The sequence below is a fragment of the Carassius carassius genome, chromosome 34, assembly GCF_963082965.1.
Source record: "Carassius carassius chromosome 34, fCarCar2.1, whole genome shotgun sequence".
NCBI lineage: Eukaryota > Metazoa > Chordata > Actinopteri > Cypriniformes > Cyprinidae > Carassius > Carassius carassius.
Window position 1 is genome coordinate 3787785 of NC_081788.1, and position 12508 is coordinate 3800292.

General features: G+C 38.2%; 1 protein-coding gene across 1 annotated transcript in view; it reads right to left on the reverse strand.

Moving 5' to 3' along the window:
- The window catches only part of LOC132115336 (1-phosphatidylinositol 4,5-bisphosphate phosphodiesterase eta-2-like), a 129737-nt gene that overhangs the window by 36896 nt on the left and 80333 nt on the right, over positions 1-12508 (reverse strand). The window contains exons 2-4 of the mRNA XM_059523752.1: positions 4512-4658; positions 1518-1763; positions 104-231 (exon numbers count right to left, since the gene is read on the reverse strand). Coding sequence (XP_059379735.1) covers positions 104-231; positions 1518-1763; positions 4512-4658 — 521 coding nt within the window. The remainder of the gene's footprint in view (positions 1-103; positions 232-1517; positions 1764-4511; positions 4659-12508) is intronic.

Here is a 12508-nt window from a genome sequence, read left to right on the forward strand (position 1 = left end):
GTTGTACTTTTCAAAGTTGATTTGACAATCTTTAGTAAGTGGCTATAGCCTTTATCAACCAATACCACTGTTCCTGAGAGAGCAGCTGATCATAAATGCTCACCTTAAACATCTGTTTGACTTTCTGTCTGGGCAGGTTGACATTGAGCTTGTGCAGGAGCTGTAGGACTTCACTGATACTTAGGCAGCCGTCTCCGTTCTTATCGGCCTCTGTGAAGGTCTGCTTCAGCCATGTGATGGGAAGAGTTAAGGGTCTGAGAGCACAGAATTGTAAAGCACCTACACTAACAACAAACCTGTCAGACGCCATTTCATCATGGCAAGCATTTAAACAGCTAAAAGTGAAGTTGCAATAGCTCAGATGTTCTGAAAATTGTCTAGCTTTTTAATTAACAAATCACTTTTTCCAACAAGTAGCGGTTTAGCATGAAGAGCTACATCACTATTCACTGATTCACTTGATTCCAAGGCAAGAAGATTCAATAGGTTGACTTTAGTGAACTTTTAAAAAAAGAGTAGTTTGACTGTAGCCAACTGTTTATAAAAAGCCCGTTTGACTGTAACTGACTACTTCGTAAGTTGTAAAATACAAGTAGCAGTTTTAACATACCAAACAGGGAAATAGGGGTGTGCAATATTTATTGATTATGATAATATAGTAATTGTTATTTAAACAATATGAGAACTGACATTATCGAGTATGTCACTCACTTTGCCAAAAACAAAAACATGCCTTGGGAGCCCAAAAGTATTCAATGCATTATGAAGCCAACTAGAATAAAATGCAGTTAGAATGACCATATGATTCAAGTTATAATTAGTCAATTTTGTATTTTTTTATATAATTATAAGATATGATATAGATAAATAATATCACACAAGCAAGAGTCCTCTCCATTTTTCATGAATATGAGCTTGTGAGTGAATGTGAGTTTCAAAAAACATGAATTTAATATTGTGTTACATTTAAGACATAGTATTTGTGTTTTGCCCACGAAAATATCTCCAAACAAAGACTAACCAGAACTTTTACACATCTCAGAGCATCAGTGTTTTGTTTCTGAATGAATGCATTTCTGAATGAATCATTTGAGTCAATGATTCAATAATCCATTCATAAAGACAGCCCCTATGTCCCAATGTTCATACTATCCTTCTTAAATAGTATGTGATGAACTGACTTTAACTGAAAAATACTCTTTGTTATTGTCCTCTTGCTTTATTGACAAACTATTTTCCTGTTTAACACTGTAAAGCTGCTTTGACACAATCAGTATTGCATAAAGGGCTATATAAATAAAAAAGATTTGATTTGACTAAGCAAAAAAAATTTCATTATCATAAAATCACAAAACTTTTTTTTTTTTTCCAAAATCGCATACCCCTGCATGGAATCTAACTCTTCTGACAGTTCCAGTGAGCTCATGTTTCCTAATCTACTAAAAATCTGACTAATAGTAAGACAGATAATGTCAACTTTATTGCTTTTTTGGAATGGGAGCTCCATCAGGAAGGATATTGGTCACGAGTGCGTTGTCGCTTGGCCAAACTGTCTTCATCGCTGATGCCAGCGATTAGATACTTAAGGCCAGTAATCCAGGTGCGAGCTTCTTCTCCTGTACCTGACACCAGATCAAGGGACTCCATGTGCTCGCCATAGTAGATGCTGAAGCAGCAGTTGGGATCAAAGCTACCGTCGGCATACCGCTGGAAGATCTCCGACTGCTTCCCCTCACTCACTTCCCGAATGGAGTCAATTGAGACTGTGAGGAGAAGGAAAAAAACACTTCAATAGGGGCTGAGAAGTTAAAGAGATGACATTTACACTGTAATGCTTAGGTGTTCATTAACATTCTACTTTCCTCCAAGCTGCAAGATCCTCAAAGAAACATCATCTCGCATCAACATCCCAATGCTACCAATGTGTGTAATGAAGTCTCTCAAGAATAGATTATGTAAATGAGAAGAGCAGATGGCTACCTCAAATTAAACACTCTACTACACCAATGCAGACCATTTTGAAACATTTAATTAATCAATTTGGGCTCATTTAAACCTGTCTGCCAAGAGTAGCCACATCTGAACAGCATGCTGTAGTTGTATGTTCCTCGACCCAAAAAACAAGCAATCCAAATAACTACTGGATTGGTATCTGATTCAACACATGCCTGTTAACTAACACCTATGTTTGTGATGTATCACCATATCAAGATGGGATTTTAGACAAATAAATTCTATAAACTTGTTTATTACTGTCTAGAATACTTGATTCTGATTGGCCAGTCGTGGTTCCTGTTTGATTTATTGAAATATTCTTGTTAAAAACAACAAGAAAGTGAAATTTAAGTAAGATTAGCCAGAAGAAAGACCATATGGAGTCATTTTATAAACATATTTTTCTTGTGTTGACATATTTCCATCAGAAACAGGAAGTTGGAGCAGGTCAAGCTGGAGCTTTTTTGTAAAAAAAAAAAAACCACACGCAATCTATTGTTGACATTAAATTATTTTTTTAACCAAAATATTAAATGCTGCTATTCATCTTTTTGTTGTTATGTTGTTATGCAAATTTTTCTTCTTCTTCACAATTCTGGTTTAAATACCAAAAAACTGAAGTGAAACTTTACGTATACAGATAATCTATATTGAAGCAAGGAAACATGTAAAAAACACATACAAAGTGCCATGCCATGATTTCCAGTAGGAGACCTATAGACTGCTAAATACTGCAGATCGAGGTGGTAGCTTGTTGCACGCTGTAAACATATTTGATTTCATTTGGAGTCTCTATGAATCCTTACAGACTTAAAGTTCTCTACCCTGTGGAAAAGGTATGTTTTGAAGCATGGCAGCTGGTTTGAGCTGGTTTAAGCAGGTCATTAGTTGGTCACGAGCTGGTTTAAGATGGTCCTAAGCAACTAGTTCCTGCTCAGGACCAGCTCATAACCAGGCTTACAACCAGCTGCTATACCTAACCAACATATGCTGTTTTTTAAACAGGGTAATGAAACTCAAATGCAGTTTTTATTGAGTGTGAATCAACTGGTGCATGAGTTTGCTCAATGAGGCGACTGCAATCTTTCCTCTTAAGACTGATGAGTAATTGAGTCAACTTAAGAAGCTGATTAATTCCCAAGGGGGCAGTGGAATGTCAAGAATATCTGATCTTTATCTTTCCTTTGCGAGACACAATGAGCGCTGTCATTTATACATGAATCATGATGTGCTACTGAAGTAACGTTCCTCTGTGAGGTGTTATGTCAATAACTGGAGGACACCCTCAGGAAATAGAAAAGGCAAGAGAGGCAGGTCAAGATATAGATGCTGTAATCTATTCCAGTCATATGCATGGCAGTTAAATCAATTGCAGCAGACATTTATATGAATGATGGGCAGATGTAAAGTATTGCTTTTTTGAATGCTTCCTCTTAAGTTTAAAGTTTCTCAGATTTTCTGAGAAGATCTCATTTCTATAAGATATATACTGTATATATATATATATATATATATATATATATATATATATATATAGAGAGAGAGAGAGAGAGAGAGAGAGAGAAAGACATTTTACACTATGTAAACATTTGTACTTCCTTAAACGAGTGTCTAATCCTGCTCCTGGAGTTTAGTTCCAACCACATTCGAACACATCTAAACTGAATATTAATTATAAATGTTAACTAGATTTGCTCACTACCTCTCTAGCGATTGGGTTTTATGTTTAGTGCTTCAGAAATGTGATGTAATTTCTAATAAGGGCTGCTCCGTGGTTTTTGTGGTGAATTGAGGGGTTTTTCAGGAAGCGAAAGTTCCAGTGCACTGGAAGGATTGTGCATTTGAGACAGCTCTTAAAATGGCTGACTCCCTGATTAGTGCCCTGATTACTGAACTACGGAGCTGACTGAGACGCACTCAAATTTCCCCTCAACTAACACAGCTAATTCAACTCATCAGGTTGTCAATAGTGGCAGCAAAATCCAAAATGAGTGTCCGATAAGCGAGGCAGAAACGTATAGTGGTGGTGCGTCCGCAGGACATTTTGGGGAACCCAAAATTATTATTTTATAGCATCGCTCCAAAAACCCCCTTTATTTGGCACCTTTGTTTTTTTTAAGAGTGAAGGAGAAAGATCTGAGACAATTAAGTTTCATGAGCAATAAAAGAGCAACAACTGAGTAATGAGATTTTGGTAACACTTTAGATTAGGGAACAATATTCACTATTAATGACTTGCTTATTTGCATGCATATTACTAGCATATAATGTCTTATTCTGCATGATCATATTTTATACCCCTTAACCCTACCCAATACTTAAACATAATTACTACAACAACTACCTTACTTACTATTAATACGCAACAAATTAGGAGTTTATTGAGGGAGAACTTCTGGATAATAGTGAATATGTGTTCCTTAATCCAAAGTGTTATTGAGATTCAAGGTCATAATAAATCATGGTCAGTGATAGAGAAGGCTAATAAAGAGCAATGCATTAAGAATGACACTTACTTTTGGCTTTCTCATTTTTCCTAGAGGGCCGCCAGCGGATGCAGGACTTGTGATCGTCCAAGTAGAAAAAGCGCACCAGGCCTTTGGATCCTCCACGCAGTTTCACCATCTGAGTGCCCGTCTGCATGGAGCTCATGCATTTCTCCACTGATGGAACACAAACACAAATCATTAGATGACTGAATATGAAATGATATTGTGTTGCGTATGAGAGAAAGACAACGCTTGCCCAGATCCAACTCTCACTTGAGAGTGAAAATACACCAACAATATTTTTATCATTTCGGATGGCTGAGGTTAAGTTTTCGTCACCACAGAACATTATTGGCAAACCCCAAATAAAGATTTTTCAGCATTTTTCAGTGTTTGTGTGCGTTACTCAGAGGACTAACCATCCATCAAAATATCTGACATGCTCAAAGCGGCCAGCAATCATTACTGTGACCTTTATGAACTTTATCGAAATCCAATATGTTTCATTTTCAAACATCACTCTCCTCTCACACCACAACTATTGTTCGGAAAGGTTGAGTGTTGCTCTGTTCATCCAGAGCTTTTTGGAAACAATCAAGGATTTTAAATAACTGGCACATTTACTTTTAAATTTCCTCCCAATGGCTCATTTCACAATTGACACACGGTTGTAAAATGCTGAAACTGTGAGGAAAATTACCACGAAAAAGAAATTATCTGAAATTACCAAGCAATGCTCCAACATTAAAATTTCTAATTTACTCTTATAAAATAAGACTGTAGCAGGAGCATGACAAGTGATGCTTTGATATATTCATAGCATTGCCATAGTACATGAAACAGTGCTTTAAGTCTCATAACAGCGCATGGACAAATAACTAACAAGAACAAAATCCTTTACTCTACCAAACTCCCTTTAGGAACAGAGATGACTGCAAGATTTTAGTTGTTCATTATTCATGCACTTATGAACACAAACAGTGCGAAGTAACACTTAAGACAACAGTAGATCTGGCTTTGGTAAAGAAGTTTCTTCAGAGAACAGACCGCTGTTATATAAACACCAGATGAGCTGAGAGACGATTGTATAATAATCAGTGATGAGTTCACAATAGTGTGTCCGCTGCTTCCATCTCTCAGTAATAATGTGATATTAATATTGACAGAGCTCATCTGAGGTGGCTCTTTATTTGATAATTATGCAGGAAGCATTGACAGACAGGATGTAATATAAGAAGATTTTAGCAGATCACTAAATCCAGGTTTGAGTGATTGGTTCATACGCTTATGTTTTATTCAAAGTAACGGTACTCTGATTGCATAGCTAAAGTACCTTGTTCAAGGCCAAGGGGCGATAGAATAGTGATCCCAGGGTCATCAGTAATTGTAACTTACTGCAATAGGGGGTGTAAAAATACACCATTTAATGTTCAAATTAGAACCCCCCAAAAAGAGGGGGTTTTACAGCCTAATCCCGAGGAGTTCTAGCTTTGTAGAAAACAAACTATATACAGATGTGTGAAAATGATTGTTCACTCCCTTAAAACTTTGTTTTGTAACAACATGAATGTAAGGCATGACAGAAAATGTGGGGCGTTTATCTCTTTACAGTCAACACAGAATGGCATTCCTGCGATGGACTGCAATGGAGCCGTCCAGGGTATGTTCTTTCCTACCACCTGAGACTTTGAGGTAAGCCCCACAGAAAACAAGCAGTATGGAAAATGGGTGGATTGATCAAATGGAATTCTTAGTCCATTTTTTTTTTTTTTTTGCATTTGTAAATACTGGATTATGAAAACTATGCATTCTATACCAGAACTGGCAAAAAAAAAAAAAAAGCGCTTATTTCTCATTTTATTGTTTAAGTTTATTTATTTGCACAACTCCTTGTTCAAGCTCTTGTTCTGTCCAGGCTGGACTATTGCAATGCCCTCTTGGCAGGTCTTCCAGGCAATTCTATCAAACCTTTACAATTAATTCAGAACGCGCCAGCAAGATTAATTTTTAATGAGCCGAAAAGAATACATGTCACACCTCTGTTTGTCAATTTGCACTGGCTTCCAATAGCTGCTCGTATACAATTCAAGGCATTGATGTTTGCCTACTGTGACGAGTGGGGCGGGGCCGAGGGACATGGGAGCGAGGCCGGGGGAGTGATTGGAGATGAACTACACCTGTTCGTCCCACCGGTCTCGAGGCCCATGGAGGAGATGGAAGGATATAAAACTGGAGCGACGACAGTGAAGGACGAGAGAGGACCAGGCCTGGGCTTTTAGTTGTGTTTTGGGTTTTATTTTATGCGCACCAGTCGTCCGTGAGGGGCTGGTGCGCTGTTTTGTGTTTATTTTGTTATTAAAATGTTTTTGATTGTCCGCCGGTTCCCGCCTCCTTCTTCCGGATGAATATGAAGGTTTGATTCGTTACAGTGGTGCCGAAACCCGGGAGAAGGAGGGACGCGCTGCTGAAGATCCCTCGCCGCTGTGGTGAATCCGCGGTGCCATCGAGGTGGCGAGTAGTGTGCCGCCATGGACGCTCGAGGCGGTGGGCTGGAGCGAGTTGCCGGGGACGGGCGAGCTCGCTACCGGCCGCCCACGATGTGGAGAGACGGCTGCCGTCCGTGAGGGAGCGGAGGAGTCGGCGCCGTTCGCCAGGTGGCCGGAGCCTGCTGCCTCCGCCGGAACGGGGAGGAGCAGGGAACGGGGGACTCCTGCCGGCTGCCCAAAACCGGAGGAGCCGTCGCCGTCCACCGGGCGGCGGAGGAGTGTCGTGCCGTCCGCCGAGGGCCGTCCAGTGCCACCGCCAGGCACCGCGGAGGAGATCACCCAGCTGGTGGAGGGCCGAGCAGCGGTGCGTCTGGGAACCGGAATTTTTTTTTTTTTTCCTCTCTCCCCTCTCTCGTCTCTGTCGCTCCTCCTTCCATCTCCTTTTCTCTCGCCTCGCCTGTCCTACCCCCAGGTTCCCGCAGGTCCCCGGGAGCGGCCCCCCCGGAGGGAGGGGGGGGGGGGGAGTAGAGCGCAGTCTCGGGAGTACCCCCCGGCCTGCGAGGGGCGATGGGGGTATGTGACGAGTGGGGCGGGGCCGAGGGACATGGGAGCGAGGCCGGGGGAGTGATTGGAGATGAACTACACCTGTTCGTCCCACCGGTCTCGAGGCCCATGGAGGAGATGGAAGGATATAAAACTGGAGCGACGACAGTGAAGGACGAGAGAGGACCAGGCCTGGGCTTTTAGTTGTGTTTTGGGTTTTATTTTATGCGCACCAGTCGTCCGTGAGGGGCTGGTGCGCTGTTTTGTGTTTATTTTGTTATTAAAATGTTTTTGATTGTCCGCCGGTTCCCGCCTCCTTCTTCCGGATGAATATGAAGGTTTTATTCGTTACACCTACAAAACTACCACTGGCTCTGCACCCATTTACCTAAATTTGTTACTTCAGACTTATGTGCCCTCTAGAAGCTTGCGTTCTGCAAGTGAACGTCGCTTGATTGAGCCATCCCAAAGAAGCACAGAGTCACTTTTACAGACTTTTAAATTAAATGTTCCCTCCTGGTGGAATGACCTCCCCAACTCAATCCGGACAGCTGAGTCCTTAGCCATCTTCAAGAATCGGCTTAAAACACATCTCTTCCATCTTTATTTGACCCTCTAACTTTAACACTCACTATTCTAATTCTATTCGTAAAAAAAAAAAATCTAATCTTTTTGTATTCTATTTTCTTTTAATTTATTATGCAATTGTATGTGTGTGTGTGTGTGTGTATAAAGACCTCTAACACTAGCTTGCTCTATTCTTTTTTTTATTCTGTTTTCTTTATTTTTCTTTATATTATATTATTTAAAATCCCATGTTATGTGTGCTGTGTTAACCTAACTGAGACTTGTTATAGCACTTATATTTCATTGCTCTTTTTGTTGTTTTTGATTGCTTCCACTGTCCGCATCTGTAAGTCGCTTTGGATAAAAGCGTCTGCTAAATGAATAAATGTAAATGTAAATGTAAGTTGAACTAAAATTAAATATACCAAAAACTGAAAACTGAAACTTAATAAAAACTAGGTAATAAATCTTTAACTAAATTTAAAATGAAAGCTGAATATATATATATATATATATATATATATATATATATATATATATATATATATATATATATATATACTGTATATATTACAGTACTATACAATAATATAGTACTATTATAGTAATGTTATTGTATAGTACTGTAATATATACAGTATATATATATATATATATATATATATATATACTGTATATATTACAGTACTATACAATAACATTACTATAATAGTACTATATTCAACAATACTAAAATAGTGTGTCATTTGAATTAATGTTAACATGCACTGAATTATTGTGTTTAGAATTATTATTTTTTTATTATTATTCTTTTTTAAAGGCAGCATTTCCAAATGGCGGCCTTAAAGAATGCCTAAATAGATTTTTTTTTTTTTTACACAGGTTCATTTCAGAGTTTGAGCAAGTTATTACATTTTGAAAAAGACTTTTCTTTTTAATAACATGCACCGATTAATCATTCACAATGAAACCAGGAATGTGCATTAAGAGAGTATATGGAGTCGGTTTGGATTTCATGTTGATTTTAAGCTACTCTCAAAAAGAATACACTCAAAAATCACAGAAAATAGTTAATGATATGAAGAGCATTATTGTTTATCACAAGGTGACAAAGAACATATATTTGATGAAAATGGATTGGAACCTGCAACCTTTGTTGTTATTTGCCAATTAAACCTTTAAATAGAAGGTAGGTGAGTTTAACAAAAGTTCTGCGAGACAGTGCCAGCTTAATGCACCACAAATTCAGCCAGCAGTTTTTCCTTGATATTCTCACAAAAGCAATGGTCTTTTAAATTGATCTGATCCCTGTTGCTGAATACACAGCAGGAAGTTCAGAATCAATATGGGTTAAGCCAAACCGCTGTTTGATTGCTTGAACAATAGACTCCGAAAAAAGAATGCTTTAGTGAATGTGTCCCATGTTGTGCAAAAGTGGTCTAATGCAAGCGTTTCCCATGATGTACCTCATCAAAAATACTCCTCTAGTGGGTCTGAAATGGTGGCTATGGAAACCAGGTTCATGGCTGAAGCGTTCGAGAAACCTGAATGGAAATGTAAAAAACAAAATAACTAGTCGTGTTGTTCATTGACCAGCTTGGATACTCACTTAATCTAGTTGGCTCAAGAGCCTTGTTGGCAAAAAGACGTTACAACTGTTATCAGTTAAGTTAACAGAAGCTGCAGTGATTGGTGGTGTTTAAGCCTTTTTAACAGGGGGATCCTCTAACGCTGCCACATAGCAGGTCAAAGGGGCTCGTCTGCACGATGTGTGTCAGAGAGAAGTAAGGTAAACCTCTCAAGCAGCATCCATCAAGGTATTAAAGCTTAAAAGGATTGCCCATATGTCAACCCTTGTACAAACAGGTGCCTTTCCATCATGACCAACAAAAGAAATCAGCCTCCTTGATGTCTCAATGCGTTGATGAAGCCAAACGTCACACTGATACATTGTAAACAACCGAGGAGAGCAATTAAAAATAGTAAATTGGGTTAATGTTTCAAGACAGCAGTGACATACAGTTGCTGTTTTTTATTGTCAAGCATTTGTAATTTTACAAGCCTCACATCTGATTTAGAGATTTGCAGATTATGTGATATTTTAAATAAGACAAATTACAAAAAGTATTTTTTTTTAACTTTACTTTACTCTACTTTACTTTACTTTAGTCTACTTTACTTTACTTTACTTTAGTGACTCGTGGAAGTGCTGGTTTATTAGGTGCCCCAAGCCAGATAACACAACCATATTTTGAAGTTAATTATACTGTATATTAAAGCTTGCTATTCTGGTGGTAGAATTTTTAATTTAGCATGGAAATGCAGTTACGAAGTTTAACCTAATATAACATATTGACATTTTTTATTAACAAACAAAGAGAAATTGCAACTGAACTTGACAGCCAGTGATCAGCTTGCATTTAATTGAAAATATTTACAATTCATTACATTTATGTTTTCAACAGAACATTGTCCTATAAGTATTGAGCAACATGAGGATGGCAGAACTAAAAAGATGCTTCTGTGGAATATGTGACTGATAAAATTTAGACATGAAAAGGTGATTTTAGATTAAAAGTCTGTGCAGTTTAACTATAAAATGCAATATTTTTTAAATTTGTTTAAAAAGATTTGAATATTTGAGATTTTATAGTGTAATATACACCAGCAATGGAAACAGTATGGGCCTGTCCCAATACTAGGGGTTCAAAAGACTGAAGTTTAACCATGAGCCCTACAGATCAGGCCCCACAGTTCGCATGTGATTCGCAAAAACGTTGCAAAGTTGAACCATCATAGATTGATGCACGGGTTTCTTAGTCATGCCAATTTAAACAATCAAGTGATTTTAAACATTCAAGCACAAGATGAGATGAAAGAGAATTAAATTTGGTACTACTTGTTTTCTGTACATACACAAAGCACGCACAACAAGTCACATTTCAGAAAGTGTTCTCTTAAACACAGACGGATATGTCTTAATTGAATTTAAACAGAAAGAAATCATATGTGTATCATTATATTGGATGGATCTTAAAGTGACTGTAGAACATAAATACCTGCTGCTCTCTGTGTCATTAATCAAACAACAAAACACAGCTTTAACAAACAATAATCTATATCTAATGTATACAGTGAACACTATGCATTTTCTTTTACACTTAATTAGTACGTATTCGTAGGCCTACCTGAATATTACTATTAGACCTTATTTATTCAAAATTTATTAATTTCTCATGTGCCCTGAAATTGTGGGTTTGAAAAAAAAAATGCCACTTTAAGGTAAAATAATTAGACATAACATGAAGTGTTGCACATTTTATTGATTCAGAGATGAGTATGTGTATTTTGTAAAATGATTGCAGTTGCTCTTTATAACTTAAAAGCACCACAATTCAATTGTGTTTTCTGTTTCATAGGGACATTTAGAAGTTTTAGTGTAAAGAATTACAAATCAAAATGTCTAAATAAAGCTCCGTAAAACATTTGCTTACAGCTTTGTCAACACTGCCATACCTTAAATTTGTCCCATCAGCTAATCAACAGTTGTACACACATATAATCTTTGTGAACACTTGCCAAATGCAAGAAATTTGTCATGCCGCACGTGTGTATTGGCACAGGCTACATTAACACCAAACTAGAACTGTGACAAAAACATGAAATTACTTTAATAAGCAATATATTGAACATAAGCCTTGATGTATGGGTCAGAGGGTATGTTGAAAAGCATTTTGTTTTTAAGTGTACCAAATACCCTCTGCAATAATCTTTCAAGGACCTGCCACTTCACAAAATGACTTTCTTAATCCACTAAACTGAAGCAATTCAGTAAGTTTATTTAAAGCAAAGACGGTAAGAATTAATCTATTGATCCAGGTTTTTCAAACTCTTACCAAACAAGCCTAGCTTCAATTGGGATCCGCATACAGAATTATCCCCCGTCCAAAAGAATCCGGACATGAGTCGTGACAGAGTCAGCTTGTGAAGAGCTTTAGAGCAGGCAGCTGCCAGCGCTGGGGTCGGTACTCGGGCTGGAGGTGTTGCCGACTTAATAGCAAAAGCGTGCTTCATTTGAGGTGCTAAAGTTGGGGGCATCATGACAGAAGTGGCTGAACTGGCAGGCAGGACGGTGGCACACATTGCTCTGTTGTTGCCGACTTCCAAGTAGAGTCCTTGATTTCTTTCTTATGCTTTGCTTCCTCTGATTCCTGCCTTTCAGTCCTTACAATCACTCTGACAAACAAAGCTCTAGGCAAACCTCCATCCAACAACGTTTCACAAGAAAATCGAATGGCAAGAACATAAAAAAAAAGAATATGTCCAAACCCACAGGATTTGAAAGATAGTCTTGCAGACATCAGAACAGTCTTAGCATCTTCAGTTCAGGCTGGAGCTGTTTTTCTGATGGCATGCTGTGAGATGCCA